General features: G+C 70.1%; 2 protein-coding genes across 2 annotated transcripts in view; one reads left to right on the top strand and one right to left on the bottom strand.

The window, feature by feature from the left end:
- Nucleotides 1-7,127: 7,127 nt before the first annotated feature.
- EPO (erythropoietin) lies at nt 7,128-12,562 on the top strand. Its single transcript, XM_075725506.1, is given in 6 exon segments — nt 7,128-7,140; nt 8,271-8,323; nt 8,325-8,396; nt 9,289-9,375; nt 10,977-11,141; nt 12,455-12,562. Coding segments are annotated over 6 exon segments (498 nt in total).
- A 144-nt stretch (nt 12,563-12,706) lies between these two features.
- NEURL4 (neuralized E3 ubiquitin protein ligase 4) overlaps nt 12,707-17,091 on the bottom strand; it is a 44,006-nt gene continuing 39,621 nt past the window's right edge. The window contains 1 exon segment of the mRNA XM_075725505.1: nt 12,707-12,771. Within this exon segment, the coding sequence (XP_075581620.1) occupies nt 12,707-12,771 (65 nt within the window).

The raw sequence follows: 17,091 nt of genomic DNA, 5'->3' as shown, positions 1-17,091 counted from the left end.
CAAGCGTCAGGGGGGGACCCAGGCACCGGGGACCCCCATTTGGGGGGGGGGCGGCAGGCATCTGCAGGGGAGGACCCAGAGGGTTTGGGGGGACCCAGGCACCCAGGGCTCCCATTTTGGGGGACCCAAGCATCTGGGGGGGGACCCAGGCACCCAGGGCTCCCATTTTGGGGGGACCCAAGCATCTGGGGGGGGACCCAAGCATCTGGGGGGGGACCCAGGCACCGGGGACCCCCATTTTGGGGGACCCAAGGCTCCCATTTGGGGGGACCCAGGCATCTGGGGGGGGGGGGACCCAGGTACGCAGGGCTCCCATTTTGGGGGACCCAGGCACCCAGGGCTCCCCATTTTGGGGGGACCCAAGTGTCTGGGGGGGGACCCAAGCGTCTGGGGGGGACCCAGGCACCCAGGGCTCCCATTTTGGGGGGACCCAAGCATCTGGGGGGGGACCCAGGCACCGGGGACCCCCATTTGGGGGGGGGGCGGCAGGCATCTGCAGGGGAGGACCCAGAGGGTTTGGGGGGACCCAGGCACCCAGGGCTCCCATTTTGGGGGACCCAAGCATCTGGGGGGGGACCCAGGCACCCAGGGCTCCCATTTTGGGGGGGACCCAAGCATCTGGGGGGGGACCCAAGCATCTGGGGGGGGACCCAGGCACCGGGGACCCCCCATTTTGGGGGACCCAAGGCTCCCATTTGGGGGGACCCAGGCATCTGGGGGGGGGGGGACCCAGGTACGCAGGGCTCCCATTTTGGGGGACCCAGGCACCCAGGGCTCCCCATTTTGGGGGGACCCAAGTGTCTGGGGGGGGACCCAAGCGTCTGGGGGGGACCCAGGCACCCAGGGCTCCCATTTTGGGGGGACCCAAGCATCTGGGGGGGGGACCCAGGCACCGGGGACCCCCATTTTGGGGGACCCAAGGCTCCCATTTGGGGGGACCCAGGCATCTGGGGGGGGGGGACCCAGGTACGCAGGGCTCCCCATTTTGGGGGGACCCAAGCGTCTGGGGGGGGACCCAGGCACCCAGGGCTCCCATTTTGGGGGGACCCAAGCATCTGGGGGGGGGGACCCAGGCACCGGGGACCCCCATTTTGGGGGACCGAGGGCTCCCATTTGGGGGGGACCCAGGCATCTGGGGGGGGGGACCCAGGTACGCAGGGCTCCCATTTTGGGGGACCCAGGCACACAGGGCTCCCCATTTTGGGGGGACCCAAGCGTCTGGGGGGGGGACCCAAGCACCCAGGGCTCCCATTTTGGGGGGACCCAAGCATCTGGGGGGGGACCCAGGCACCCAGGGCTCCCATTTTGGGGGGACCCAAGCATCTGGGGGGGGACCCAAGCATCTGGGGGGGGACCCAGGCACCGGGGACCCCCATTTTGGGGGGACCCAAGGCTCCCATTTGGGGGGACCCAGGCATCTGGGGGGGGGGGACCCAGGTACACAGGGCTCCCATTTTGGGGGACCCAGGCACCCAGGGCTCCCCATTTTGGGGGGGACCCAAGCATCTGGGGGGGGACCCAGGCACCCAGGGCTCCCATTCTGGGGGACGCAGGCACCCAGGGCTCCCATTGTGGGGGACCCGGGCACCCAGGGCTCCCGTTTTGGGGGACCCAGGCACTTGGGGCTCCCTGGTTTTTTTGGGGACCCAGGTATCTGGGAGGGGACCCAGGCACCCAAGGCTCCCATTTGGGGGGACCCAGGCATTTGGGGGGGGACCCAGGGCTCCCATTTTGGGGGCCGCAGGTGTCTGGGGGGCAACCAGGCACCCGGGGCTCCCTGGTTTTGGGGACCCAGGCATCTGGGGGGGGACCCAGGCACCAGGGCTCCCATTTTGGGGGACCCAGGCAGCTGGGGGGGGACCCAGGGCTCCCATTTTGGGGGGCTGCAGGTATCTGGGAGGGGACCCAGGTGTCCAGGCCTCCCCATTTTGGGGGACCCAGGCACCCAGGGCTCCCATTTTGGGGGCTGCAGGTATCTGGGAGGGGACCCAGGCGTCCAGGCCTCCCATTTTGGGGGACCCAGGCACCCCGGGCTCCCATTTTTGGAGGACGCAGGCATCCAGGGCTCCCATTCTGGGGGGATCCAGGCATCTGGGGGGGGACCCAGGCACCCAGGGCTCCCATTTTGGGGGGATCCAGGCATCTGGGGGGGGGGATGCAGGCACCCAGGGCTCCCATTTTGGAGCACCCAGGCACCTGAGACTCCCATTTTGGGGGACCCAGGCACCCAGGGCTCCCATTTTGGGGGATGCAGGCACTTGGGGCTCCCTGGTTTTGGAGCCGCAGGTATCTGGGAGGGGACCCAGGCACCCAGGGCTCCCATTTTGGGGGACCCAGGCATCTGGGGGGGGACCCAGGGCTCCCATTTTGGGGGCTGCAGGTATCTGGGAGGGGACCCAGGTGTCCAGGCCTCCCATTTTGGGGGACCCAGGCACCCAGGGCTCCCATTTTGGGGGGCTGCAGGCATCTGGGGGGGGGACCCAGGCGCCCAGGGCTCCCATTTTGGAGCACCCAGGCACCCAGGGCTCCCATTTTGGGGGACCCAGGCACCCAGGGCTCCATTTCGGGGTGCGCAGGGGTCCAGGGGAGCCGCAGGCGCCGGGGTGGCGGGGGGCCGTGTCCCCTGTCCCCTGTCCCCGCCGCCCCCGGTCGCCCCTTTGGCCCCGCTGGCGCCAGCGGGGACCTGACCCCGAGGCCCGGCCGTGCCGAGCCGCACGTAGGGGCCTGGCAGGAGGCCGGCGGCCACCGCGTCCCCCCCGGCACCGGGGTCCCCTCCCCGCCGCGCCGCGGGGTCCCCGGCCCCGCCGCCAAGGTGGGGACCCCGTCCTCGGGGAGGGGGGGGGGGGACAGGGGACACCCCCCACCCCACCCCTGCCACCCTGGGCTGGGCCCCGGGGGGGTCCCCGCGTCGTCCCCCCCTTCGGGCCTCGGCGGCGCCGGTGGCCGCGGCGGTGACGGTGACGGTGACGCTGCCCCATTGTTTCGGACCGCTTCCTCCGGTCACGTCCCCATCCCCATCGTCCCCTCCGCCGACCGAGGGGGACCCAGGGCGTCCTGAGGGGACCCGGCTGTCCGGGGTCCCTGAGCCTGCCGTGTCCCCGTGTCCCCACCTCACCCTCTGCCGCCGTGGGGCCGTGGGCCTGCGTGGGGTGTCCCCCGTGTCCCTGTCCCCGTCCCTTGTCCCCATCCCTTGTCCCCATCCCTTGTCCCTGTATCCCTGTTCTCTGTCCCCATCCCATGTCCCTGTGTCCCCGTCCCTGTCCCCGTGTCCCCATCCCTGTCCCTGTGTCCCGGTTCCACGTCCCCCATCCCTGTCCCTGTGTCCCCATCCCTGTCCCTGTGTCCCTGTCCCTGTGTCCCCATCCCTGTCCCTGTATCCCCGTCCTGTGTCCCCATCCATGTCCCTGTGTCCCGGTTCTATGTCCCCATTCCTGTCCCTGTGTCCCCATCCCATGTCCCTGTGTCCCCGTCCTGTCCCCGGTGTCCCCATCCCTATCCCTGTGTCCCTGTCCTGTGTCCCCATCCCTGTCCCTGTGTCCCGGTTCCACGTCCCCATCCCTGTCCCCTGTGTCCCCATTCCTGTCCCTGTGTCCCCATCCCATGTCCCCTGTCCCCATTCCATATCCATGTCCCTGTCCCTGTCCCCCGTGTCCCCATCCCTGTGTCCCTATCCCTGTGTCCCCATCCCGTGTCCCCATCCCTATGCCTGTGTTCCCTGTCCCATGTCCCCATCCCATGTCCCCTGTCCCCATTCCATATCTATGTCTCTGTCCCTGTCCCCGTGTCCCTGTCCTGTGTCCCCATCCCTATCCCTGTGTCCCGGTTCCATGTCCCCATCCCTGTCCCTGTGTCCCCATTCCTGTCCCTGTGTCCCCATCCCTATCCCTGTGTCCCTGTCCTGTGTCCCCATCCCAATGTCCACATCCCTGTGCCTGTATCCCTGTCCTGTGTCCCCATCCCTGTCCCTGTGTCCCCATCCCATGTCCACATCCCTGTGCCTGTATCCCTGTCCTGTGTCCCCATCCCTGGCCCTGTGTCCCCTGTCCCATGTCCTCATCCCTTGTCCTGTGTCCCCATCTCTGTTTTTATGTCCTCGTCCCATGTCCTTGTGCCCTGTTCGTGTCCCCATCCCTGTCTCCATGTCCCCTATCCCTATGCTTGTCGCCATGTCCCTGTCTCTGTCCCCATCCCATGTCCCTGTCCCCATCCCTGTGCCTGTGTCCCCATCCCATGTCCCTGTGTCGCCATCTCTGGTTTTGTCTCCTTGTCCCATGTCCTTGTGCCTGCTCGTGTCCCTCTCTGTTTCCAGGTCCCTGTTCCCTGTCCCTGTGCCTGTCCATGTCCCTGTCCCATGTTCCCATCCCTGTTCCTGTGTCCCTATCCCATGGTCCTCATCCCTGTTCCTGTGTCCCTGTACCCATTCCTATGCCTGTGTCCCTGTCCCCATGGGCCCATCTTTGCCTGCCATGTCCCTGTCCCCATCCCTGTCCCCGTCCCCATCCCTGTCCATGTGTCCCCATCCCATGTCCCTGTGCCTGCCATGTCCCTGTCCCCATTGTCCCAGTCCCTGTCCCCGTGTCCCCATCCCTATGCCTGTGTACCTGTTCCCATCCCTGTCCCCATGTCCCTGTCCCCATCCCACGTCCCTGTGCCTGCCATGTCCCCATCCCTGTGCCCCTGTCCCCATCCCCATGTCCCCATATCCCTTGTCCTCATCCCCATATCCCCATCCTCGTCCCCACGCCTGCGTCCCTGTCCCCATGTCCGTGGCCTTTCCCCATCCCCACGTCACCAATCCTGCATCCCTGTCCCCCCCGTCTCCCTGTCCCCGTGTCCCCCATCCCTGTCCCCATCCCTATCCCCACATCCCCGTGTCCCTGTCCCATGTCCCCAGGCCTCACATCCCCGTGTCCCTGTCCCCATCCCCGTCCCCCCCATCTCCGTCCCCATCCCTGTCCCCCTCCCCACGTCCCCCCATGTCCCCATCCCAACATCCCTGTCCCCCATTCCCTGTCCCCATCCCCGTCCCTCCACCTCCATTCCCATCCCCCATTCCGACGTCCCCGTCCCGCCGTCACTATCCCCATCCCGCATCTCTGTGCCCACGTCCCCATCCCCACGTCCCCAACCCCATCCCCTAAACCTGTCCCCATCCCCACAGCCCCCGTGTCCCCAACCCCGTCCCCCGCCACCATCCCCATCCCACATCTCTGAGCCCACATCCCGGTGTCCCCAACCCTGTCCCCATCCCACATCTCCGTGTCCCCAACCCCGTCCCTGCCTCTCTCCCCCCACCCGCGTCCCCCACATCCCCACATGTCCCCAACCCCGTCCCCATCCCCACATCCCTGTCCCCCAACCCTGTCCCCCAGACCCCCGTGTCCCCAACCCCGTCTCCGTCCCCCACATCCCCTTCCCTGTCCCCCCAACCCCGTCCCTGTCCCCCCAAACCACATCTCTGAGCCCACATCCCCAACCCTGTCCCCATCCCCACATCCCCATGTCCCCAACCCCGTCCCCAATGTCCCCGTCCCCATGTCCCCACCCCCCCGTCCCCACCTCTCTCCCCCCCCCACCCGCACCCCCCCATCCCCATGTCTCTGTGCCCACGTCCCCCCAACCTCATCCCCACATCCCTGTGTCCCCAACCCTGTCCCCCAACCCCGTCTCTGTCCCCATGGTCCCCATCCCTGTCCCCCCCCATCCCCGTCCCCACATCCCTGTCCCCCTAAACCTGTCCACATCCCCATGTCCCCAACTCCATCTCTGTCCCCCCGTCCCCATCCCCACATCCCCGTGTCCCCAACCCCGTCCCCATGTCCCCAACCCCATCCCTGTCCCCCTCATCCCCGTCCCCCCAACACCTGTCCCCCAACCCTGTCCACATCCCCCATGTCCCCCGTGTCCCCCAACCCCATCCCCATGTCCCCAACCCTCATCTCTGTCCCCATGTCCCCATCCCTGTCCCCCACATCCCCGTGTCCCCCAACCCTGTCCACATCCCCATGTCCCCGTGTCCCCAACCCCATCTCTGTCCCCATGCCCCCATCCCTGTCCCCCCATCCCTGTCCCCACATCCCCATGTCCCCAACCCCGTCCCCGTGACCCCAACCCTGTCGTCCCCCATCACCATCCCACATCCCTGAGCCCACGTCCCCATGTCCCCAACCTTGTCCCCACCCCCATGTCCCCGTCTCCCCAAACCCGTCCCCACATCCCTGTCCCCCAACCCCGTCCCCATCCCCGTGTCCCCGTCCCCGTGTCCCCCATCCCCATGTCCCCAACCCTGTCCCCCCATCCCCATGTCCCCAACCCCGTCCCCCCATCCCCATGTCCCCAACCCCGTCCCCCCGTCCCCCATCCCCATGTCGCCATCCCTGTGTCCCCCATCCCCATTTCCCCAACCCCATCCCCATGTCCCCAACCCTGTCCCCCCCATCCCCCCCGTCCCCCATCCCCGTGTCCCCATCCCCATCCCCCGTGTCCCCCGTCCCCATGTCCCCAACCCCGTCCCCCCGTCCCCCCTGTCCCCGTCCCCATGTCCCCAACCCCGTCCCCATGTCCCCAACCCTGTCCCCCCCGTCCCCCCTGTCCCCATCCCCATCCCCGTGTCCCCGTCCCCCATGTCCCCAAACCCTGTCCCCCCCGTCCCCCTTGTCCCCATCCCCATCCCTGTGTCCCCGTCCCTGTCCCCATGTCCCCCAACCCCGTCCCCCCCGTCCCCCCTGTCCCCGTCCCCCATCCCCCCACCTCTCTCCCCCCACCCGCGTCCCCCCCATCCCCACGTCTCCGTGCCCACGTCCCCGTCCCCACGTGTCCCCAAGCCCGTGTCCCGTTCCCCCCCGCTCCGCCATCCCGGCGCCATCCCCGCGTGGCCGGGGAGGGGGGGTGGCCCGTGGCCAGGGGCCGACGTGCGGCGGCCGGCGCGGCCTTTTCCTCGACGGCCGAACCTTGGGGTGGGGGGGGAAAAACGAACGGGAAAACCCCCCCCCAAAGGCCCTTCCGGCCCCCGCGGCCCCTCGGATCAAACATTAACCGGGGACGGGGACGGGGGGGACGCGGCGGCGGGGACGGCCACAGGCCCGGGGCCACCCAGGGACCCCCCCCCGTGCCATGAGCAGCCGGCGATGGGGGCGGTGGGTGAGTTTGGGGGGGTGGGGGTCATATGGGTGCCTTTCTGGGGTGTGCGGGGGTCCCAGCGGTGGGTGACGGCGTGCGTGGGGATGGGGCATCCTGGGAAGTGGGTGGTGGGAGGGGACGCAGGCGTTCAGGTGGTCCCAGGGGGACCCAGGCGTCCGGGGTGGGGTGGGGGGGACATGGGTGTCCGGGCACCCCAGGTTCATTCATGATTTGGGGGACCCGGGTGTCGGGGCACCCCTGGGTCATTCATAGTTTGGGGGGGACACGGGTGTCCGGGCACACCTGCACCCCAGGTTCATTCATAATTTGGGGGACCCGGGTGTCGGGGCACCCCTGCACCCCAGGTTCATTCATAATTTGGGGGGGACACGGGTGTCAGGGCACCCTGCACCCCAGGTTCATTCATAATTTGGGGGGGGTCCCCAGGCATCCAGGGGGTCCCAGGGGACACTGGGGTGAGGTGGGGGGGGGACCCGGGTGTCGGGGCACCCCTGCACCCCAGGTTCATTCATAATTTGGGCAGACCCGGGTGTCGGGGCACCCCTGCACCCCAGGTTCATTCATAATTTGGGGGACCCGGGTGTCCGGGCACCCCTGCACCCCAGGTTCATTCATAATTTGGGGGGACAAGGGTGTCTGGGCACCCTGCACCCCAAGCTCATTCATAGTTTGGGGGGGGGTCCCAGGCATCCGGGGGGTCCCAGGGGACACTGGGGTGAGGTGGGGGGGGACCCGGGTGTCGGGGCACCCCCTGCACCCCAGGTTCATTCATAATTTGGGCAGACCCGGGTGTCGGGGCACCCCTGCACCCCAGGTTAATTCATAATTTGGGGGACCCGGGTGTCGGGGCACCCCTGCACCCCAGGTTCATTCATAATTTGGGCGGACCCGGGTGTCCAGGCACCCCTGCACCCCAGGTTCATTCACAATTTGGGGGACCCAGGCATCCGGGGGGTCCCGGGGGACACTGGGGTGGGTGGGTGGGACCCAGTGCCCCCACCCCTGGCTCCCAGTGGGATTTTGGGGGGGGGGTGGGGGGGGTGTCCCATAGCATCCCCATCCCCAACGCAGCTTCTGGGGGGGGGGGTGGTGGGGCTCTGTGGGGGTCCCTGACCCCGCCCCCTCCCCAGGGCTGTGTGCGCTGCTGCTGGTGCTGTTGGGGGTCCCGGGGCGCCCCGACGGCCCCCCCCTCGCTCTGCGACCCCCGAGTGATGGAGAGGTTCATCCTGGAGGCCCGCGACGCCGAGAAGGGGCTGGTGAGGGGGGGACGGGGCACCCTGCGGGGCTTGGGGACACCGGGGGGGGGGGCACAGGGACCCCCTGGGGTGGCCCTGGGGGGACTTGGGGGACTTCATGGGGGGCTTGGGGACGCCCTGGGGTGGCCCTGGGGGGGCTTGGGGACTCCATGGGGGGCACAGGAACCCCCTGGGGGGGCTTGGGGACCCTGGGGGGGTGGCCCTGGGGGGCTTGGGGACATCATGGGGGGCACAGGGACCCCCTGGGGGGGCTTGGGGACCCCGGGGAGTGGCCCTGGGGGGCTTGGGGACATCCTGGGGGGCTTGGGGACATCATGGGGGGGGCACAGGGACCCCCTGGGGGGGCTTGGGACCCCGTGGGGTGGCCCTGGGGGGCTTGGGGGACATCATGGGGCACAGGGACCCCCTGGGGGGGCTTGGGGACATCATGGGGGGGGGGCACAGGGGCATCCTGGGGGGCTTGGGGACATCATGGGGGGGGCACAGGGACCCCCCTGGGGGGGCTTGGGGACATCATGGGGGAGCACAGGGACCCCCTGGGGGGGCTTGGGGACCTCGTGGGGTGGCTCTGGGGGGCTTGGGGACACCCTGGGGGGCTTGGGGAATTCATGGGGGGCTTGGGGACCCCCTGGGGTGGCCCTGGAGGGGCCTGGGGACATCGGGGGGGGGGCTTGGGGACGCTGTGGGATGGCTGTCAGGGGCTTTGGGGACATCGTTGGGGGGGCACAGAGACCCCTGGGAGGGCTTGGGGACATCATGGGGGGGCTTCGAGTCCCCCTGAGGTGGCCCTGGGGGGCTTGGGGACATCATGGGGGGCACAGGGGACCCCCTGGGGGGGGGTTGGCGACCCCGTGGGGCGGGTGGGTGGCAGCGTCCCGTGCCCCCCACCCAGGCCGGCTGCGGCCCCCCCTGCGACCTGCCCGAGGCGGTGGCCGTCCCCGACCCCGGCGTCAACTTCAACGACTGGCAGCGGATGGACGTGAGCGGGGAAATGGGGCGAAACGGGGGGGAATTGGGCAAAAGGGGGTGAAACGGGGGAAATCGGGCAAAAGGGGGCGAAACGGGGGGGGAATTGGGCAAAAGGGGGTTGAAACAGGGGAAATCGGGCAAAAGGGGGCGAAACGGGGGGGGAATTGGGCAAAAGGGGGTGAAACGGGGGAAACGGGCAAAAGGGGGCGAAACGGGGGGGGAATTGGGCAAAAGGGGGGTGAAACGGGGGAAATCGGGCAATAACGGGGCGAAATGGGGGGGAATTGGGCAAAAGGGGGGGAACGGGGGGGGGGGGAAACGGGCAATAAACGGGGCAAAACGGGGGAAATCGGGCAATAACGGGGGCGAAATGGGGGGGAATTGGGCAAAAAGGGGGGGGAACGGAGGGGGGGGGGAAACGGGCAATAACGGGGGGCGAAACGGGGGGGGAATTGGGCAAAAGGGGGCGAAATGGGGGGGAATCCAGCAATAACGGGGCGAAACAGGGGGAAATTGGGCAATAACGGGGCGAAATGGGGGGGGAATCAGGCAATAACGGGGCGAAATGGGGGGAAATTGGGCAAAAGGGGATGAAATGGGGGGGAATTGGGCAATAACGGGGCAAAAATGGGGGGGAATTGGGCAAAAGGAGATGAAACGGGGGGGAATTGGGCAATAACGGGGCAAAATGGGGAATTGGGCAAAAGGGGGCGAAACGGGGGGAATTGGGCAAAAAGGGGGGGGGGAGAATCGGGCAATAACGGGGCAAAATGGGGGGAAATTGGGCAATAATGGGGCGAAACGGGGGGGAATCAGGCAGTAACGGGGCAAAATGGGGGGGAATTGGGCAAAAGGGGGCGAAACCGGGAAATAATGGGGCGAAATGCGGGGGAATTGGGCAAATTGTGGCAAAGCAGGGAGAAATGGGAGGGGAATTGGGCAAAACGGGGAGAAATGTGGAAAAAAAAAATGGGGAGAAATGGGGCAAAAGGGGGAGAGATGGGAAGAAGGGGGGTGAACTGGGATGAACTGGGGGTGATGGGGGGGTGGGGGTCCCCAGGGGTGGTGGCCGTCCTGGGGTGCCCCTGGGTGTCCCCCCCCTTGTCCCTGTGTGACCCCCATGCCCCTGTGCCCCCCCTGATGTCCCCGTGTGACCCCATGACCCTAATGTCCCCCATGTCCTCATCTGACCCCATGACCCCGTGCCCCCCAATGTCCCCATGTCACCCCCCCTGTGACCCCTGTGCCCCCCCCAATGTCCCCCCCAGGCCCCATGTGACCCCCATGCCCCCCCCAATGTCCCCCCCGTGACCCCGTGCCCTCCCCGATGTCCCCCCCATGACCCCTGTGCCCCCCAATGTCCCCCCCCGTGACCTCTGTGCCCCCCAATGTCCCCCCAGGCCCCATGTGACACCCATGCCCCCCCCAATGTCCCCCCAATGTCCCCCCCCATGACCCCTGTGCCCCTCAATGTCCCCCCAGGCCCCCTGTGACCCCCATGCCCCCCCCAATGTCCCCCCCCGTGACCCCTGTGCCCCCCAATGTCCCCCCCGTGACCCCTGTGCCCCCCAATGTCCCCCCCCCGTGACCCCCCCTGTCCCCCGCCTGCAGGCCGGGGCGCGGGCGCGCGAGGTGGGGGGGGGGCAGGCGGTGCTGGTGGCCGCCGTCCTGCGGGCGCGGGAGCTGCTGCCGGACCCCCGCCTGCGCCCCACTCTCGACCGGGCCTACGGCGCGGCCCGCAGCCTGGCCCGCCTGCTGCGGGGGGTCCCTGCCCCGGTACGGGGGCTGGGGGGTCCTGGGGGCGTCCTGGGGGGGTCCTGGGGGGTCCCCGCCCCGGTATGGGGGGGCTAGGGGGTCCTGGGAGGGTCCTGGGGGGAGGTCCTGGGGGTCCGTGCCCTGGTATGGGGGGGCTGGGGGGGGTCCTGGGGGGTCCCCACCCCGGTGTGGGTGGGCTGGGGGGTCCTGGGGAGGGTCCTGGGGGGTCCCCGCCCCGGTACGGGGGTCCTAGGGGGTCCTGGGGGGGTCCTGGGGGTCCCTGCCCCGGTTACGGGGGGCTGGGGGGTCCTGGGGGGGGTCCTGGGGAGTCCCCGCCCCGGTGTGGGTGGGCTGGGGGGTCCTGGGGAGGGTCCTGGGGGGTCCCTGCCCTGGTATGGGGGTCCTGGGGGGTCCCCGCCCCGGTATGGGGGGCTGGGGGGTCCTGGGGGGGGTCCTGGGGGGTCCCCGGCCCGGTATGGGGGGCTGGGGGGGTCCTGGGGGGGTCCCCGCCGCGGTACGGGGGGCTGGGGGGGTCCTGGGGGGGTCCCTGCCCCGGCATGGGGGGGCTGGGGGGGTCCTTGGGGGGTCCCTGCCCCGGTATGGGGGTCCTGGGAGGGTCCCTGGGGGGTCCCTGCCCTGGTATGGGAGGCCTGGGGCGTCCTGGGAGGGTCCTGGGGGTCCCTGCCCCGGTATGGGGATCCTGGGGGGGGGTCCTGGGGGGTTCCCAGTACGGGGGGGCTGGGGGGGTCCTGGGGTGTCCTGGGGGTCCCCGCCCCAGTATGGGGGGGCTGGGGGGGTCCTGGGAGGGTCCTGGGGGGTCCCTGCCCCAGTATGGGGGGCTGGGGGGTTCTGGGGGGGTCCCCGCCCCGGTACGGGGGGGGGGCTGGGGGATTCTGGGGGGAGGTCCTGGGGGGTCCCTGCCCCAGTATGGGGAGGTCCTGGGGGGTCCCTGCCCCAGTATGGGGGGGCCTGGGAGGGTCCCTGCCCTGGTATGGGGGGTCTGGGGGGGGTCCCTGTCCTGCAATGGGGGTCCTGGGGTGGGGGGGGTCCCCATCCCAGTAGGGGGGGCAGTGAGGGGGGAATGGGGGTCCTGGGGGGCATTTGGGGGGTTCCCACCCTGCTGGGGGGGGTCTGGGGGAGGGAATGGGGTCCTGGGGGGGTGTCCCCCCCCCACTGGTATGGGGGTTCCTGAAGGGGGGGGAAGGGGGGGGAATGGGGGGGTCCCACCCTTGGGGGGCCCATGGGGGCTCCTGGGGCGGGGGCCGTGGGTCTCTGACCCCCCCTCCCCTCCCCCGCACCCTGCCCCCCAGGACCCCCCCCAAGCCGCCCCCCCCCCCCCCCCCAGGGTGCGGGTGCAGACCCTGGCCCGGCTGCTGGGGGTGCACAGCAGCTTCCTCCGCGGGAAGGTCCGGCTCTTCCTCGCCGACGTTTGCCGCCGATGACGGGCAGCTGTCAATCACCTGGCCAGCTGTCAATCATATCCACCCAGTCCCCCTTGTGTGTGTTCCCCCCCCCCCCCAGCCCCAACCCTGCAGACCCTCCCCCCGGCACGTTGGACGTACCGGCAGGTGATTGACAGCTGTCAATCATCCTCCTCCTGCCTGAGCGACCCGGTTGATTGACAGCTGCCCGTCACAGGCACGCCCAGGCCCTACGGGCGATTGATTGACAGCTGTCACTCAGGGGAGACGCAACCCCCCCCCACCCCCCCATAACTTAATGCAAACACGACAGTATTTATCTGAGCCGCGCCCCCGCCTCCTCCCTCAGCCTGGCACCAGGGCCCCCCAAAACCCCTGGGGCCCCCAAAACCCCTGGGGCCCCCCCCAGACCCCCTGGGAACCCCCCAATCCCCCCTGGGGAACCCCCCAGACAGCTGGGTCCCCCCCAAACCCCCTGGGGCCCCCCCCCAGACCCCTTGGGGCCCCCTGCAGACCTCCTGGGGACCCCTAACCCCCCTGGGAACCCCCCCAGACCCCCCAAAAAACCCTGGGGACCCCCAAAACCCCTGGGGACCCCCACCAGACAGCTGGGTCCCCCCCCCAAACCCCCTGGGGACCCCCAAAACCCCTGGGGACCCCCAAACCCCCTGGATCCCCCCCCCGACACCTGGGTCCCCCCAAACCCCCAGGGTCCCCCCAAAACCTCTGGGTCCCCCCCCAGATGCCTGGGTTGCCCCAAACCCCCTGGTTCCCCCCAAACCCTCTGGGGTCCCCCCCAGACACCTGGGTCCCCCCAGACCCCCTGGGTCCCCCCAAACCCCCAGGGTCCCCCCCGGGTGCCTGGTTCCCCCCAGACCCCCTGGTTCCCCCCAGACCCCCTGGGTCCCCCCCAAACCCCCAGGGTCCCCCCCAGAACCCCCTGGTTCCCCCCAGACCCCCTGGGTCCCCCCAAACCCCTGGGTCCCCCCCAGACTCCTGGGCCCCCCCCAAACCCCTGGGTCCCCCCAGACCCCCTGGTTCCCCCCAGACCCCCTGGGTCCCCCCCAAACCCCTGGGTCCCCCCAGACCCCCAGGGTCCCCCCCCAGACTCCTGGGCCCCCCCCAAACCCCTGGGTCCCCCCAGACCCCCTGGTTCCCCCCAGACCCCCTGGGTCCCCCCCAAACCCCTGGGTCCCCCCAAACCCCTGGGTCCCCCCAGACCCCCTGGGTCCCCCCAAAACCCCCAGGATCCCCCCCGGGTGCCTGGTTCCCCCCAGACCCCCCTGGTTCCCCCCCAGACCCCCTGGGTCCCCCCCAAACCCCTGGGTCCCCCAGACCCCCAGGGTCCCCCCCCAGACTCCTGGGTCCCCCCCCAAACCCCTGGGTCCCCCCAGACCCCCAGGGTCCCCCCCCAGACTCCTGGGTCCCCCCCAAACCCCTGGGTCCCCCCAGACCCCCTGGGTCCCCCCCGGGTGCCTGGCTCCCCCCCCCCCCCCCCCCCCCCCCCGCTGCCCCCCGGGGTCAGTGACCGGGGTCAGATAAGGGGAAGCCAGACCAGGCGGCGCCAGGGCGGGGCCTCCCGCATAGCCACGCCCCCCTTCCCGCAGAGCCACGCCCCATCCCTTACAAAACCACGCCCCTTCCCCTCATAGCCACGCCCACCCCACAAAGCCACGCCCCCACACAAGCCACGCCTCCCCGTTCCCTACAAACCCGCGCCTCTTCCCCACACCAGCCCCGCCCCTTCCGCGCAAAGCCCCGCCCCTTGCCCCGCCCTCGGCCCCGCCCCCTTTTCACGCCTCGGGAGGGGGCAGAGCAGGAGCGCGGGGCCGAGGGGGTGAGCGGCGCCGGGGGGGTTTGGGGGGGGACGTGGGGGGGAATTTGGGGGGTGGGGGGGCAAAGGCCGGCTGGGGCAAAGTGGGGGGGACCCCCCTGAGACCCCCAGACACCCCTCGGGACCCCCAGGACCCCCCAGACACCCTTTGGGACCCCCAGGACCCCTTGGGACCGCCTGGAACCCCCCCCCCCCGGGATGCCCAGACACCCACTGGGACCCCCAGACACCCTTTGGGACCCCCAGGACCCCCCTCGGAACCCCCAGAAACCCACTGGGACCCCCAGGATCCCCCCAGACACCCTTTGGGACCACCCGGGACCCCCAGCACTCCTTGGGACCGCCTGGAACCCCCCCCCGGGATGCCCAGACACCCACTGGGACCCCCAGGACCCCCCCAGGACCCCAAGACACCCTTTGGGACCCCACAGGACCCCCCCAGGATCCCCCCAGACACCCCTCGGGACCCCCAGGATCCCCCCAGACACCCACCGGGGCTCCCTGGGATCCCCCCCGGAACCTTTAGGACCCCCAGGACCCTCCCAGGACCCCCCTGGAATCCCCAGACACCCTTTGGGACCCCCAGGAAGCCCCCGGAACCCTCAGACACCCACTGGGACCCCCCAGGACCCCCCCAGGATCCCCCCAGACACCCCTTGGGACCCCCAGGATCCCCCCAGACACCCCTTGGGACCCCCTGGGACCGCCAGGACCCCCCCCAGGATCCCCACAGACACCCCTTGGGACCCCCAGGACCCCCCCCAGGATCCCCCCAGACACCCCTTGGGACCCCCAGGATCCCCCCAGACACCCTTTGGCACCCCCTGGCACCCCCCCCCCAGAACCTTTAGGACCCCCAGGACCCCCCCGGAACCCCCCGACACCCTTTGGGACCCCCAGGACCCCCCCGGAACCCCCCAGACACCTTTTGGGACCCCCAGGACCCCCCCAGGATCCCCCCAGGATCCCCCCCAGACACTCTTTGGGACCCCCCAGGACCCCCCGGACCCTTTGGGACCCCCAGGACCCCCCCCCAGGACCCCCTCAGGATCCCCCCCAGACACTTTTTGGGATCCCCCAGGACCCCCCGGACCCTTTGGGACCCCCAGGACCCCCCCCAGGACCCCCCAGACCCTTTGGGACCCCCCCTGAGACCCCCCCCCGGCTCAGCGATGGAGACCCTGAGACGCTGCTTCCGTGGACAGGTAATGGCCCCCCCCCCCGGACACCCCCCCCCCCCTTGGGGCACCCCCAGCCCCCCCGGACACCCCCACCCCCACCTCGGGGCACCCCCAGCCCCCACTTTTAGGGGTCCCAGGCATCCGGGATGCCCCCACCCCCCCTCAACAGGGACCCAGGTATCCATGTTGCCCCCACCCCCAAAAGGGACCCGGGCCCCCTTCCCCCCCAAGGGGTACCCAGGACCTCCCCTCCCCCCCAAAAGGGACCCGGGCCCCCTTCCCCCCCAAGGGGTACCCAGGACCTCCCCTCCCCCCCAAAAGGGACCCGGGCCCCCCCCCTCCCCCCCCCCAAGGGGTACCCAGGACCCCCCCTCCCCCCAAAAGGGACCGGGGCCCCCCCCCTGCCCCCCCAAGGGGTACCCAGGACCTCCCCTCCCCCCCAAAAGGGACCCGGGCCCCCTTCCCCCCCAAGGGGTACCCAGGACCTCCCCTCCCCCCCAAAAGGGACCCGGGCCCCCCCTCCCCCCCCCCCCCAAGGGGTACCCAGGACCCCCCCTCCCCCCAAAAGGGACCGGGGCCCCCCCTGCCCCCCCAAGGGGTACCCAGGACCCCCCCTTCCCCCCAAAAGGGACCCGGGTGACCCAGGTCCCCCTCCCCCCCCCCGGGGGTCAGCCGGTGACGGTGCCGCAGCCCCTGGGGGGAGGGGCGGTTTCCTACTCCCGGCACCGCGACCCCCGGGGGGGGGGAGGGGAGCAGCCGCAGGCCGCAGGAGGAGGAGGAGGAGGAGGAAGAGGAGGGGGCGGGGGCCCATCGTGCGGCTGCCCCCGGCCCCGCCCCCGGCGCAGGCCCCGCCCCCCGGCCCCGCCCCCGGCTCCACCCCCGGCTCCACCCCCCTCACCCGCCCTCGCGCTGGGCTCCGCCTCCGCCTTCCTCGCCGGTACTCTTACACCCTTACACCCTTACCCCCCTACACCCTTACACCCCATTACCCCCCTTACACCCCTACACCCTTACACCCCGTTACCCCTTACCCCCCTACACCCTTACACCACATTACTCCCTTACACCCCTACACCCTTACACCCCGTTACCCCTTACCCCCCTACACCCTTACACCCTGTTACCCCATTACACCCCCTACAGCCTTACACCCCTACACACCCTTACACCCCGTTACCCCTTACCCCCCCTACACCCTTACCCCCCTACACCCTTACACCCCGTTACCCCTTACCCCTTACACCCTGTTACCCCTTACACCCCTACACCCTTACCCCCCTACACCCTTACACCCCGTTACCCCTTACCCCTTACACCCTGTTACCCCCTTACAACCCCTACAGCCTTACACCCCTACACCCTTACACCCCGTTACCCCCTTACACCCTTACACACCTTACCCCCTTACACCCCTACACCCTTACACCGCATTACCCCTTACCCCCCTACACCCCGTTAGCCCCTTACACCCCGTTATCCCTTACACCCTTACACCCCGTTACCCCCCTTACACCCCAGTACCCCCTTATCCCTTA

The sequence above is a fragment of the Pelecanus crispus genome, chromosome 32 (genome assembly GCF_030463565.1).
Source record: "Pelecanus crispus isolate bPelCri1 chromosome 32, bPelCri1.pri, whole genome shotgun sequence".
Lineage (NCBI taxonomy): Eukaryota > Metazoa > Chordata > Aves > Pelecaniformes > Pelecanidae > Pelecanus > Pelecanus crispus.
Note: the sequence above shows the minus strand (reverse complement) of the source record. Positions and strands in the feature narration are given on the sequence as shown.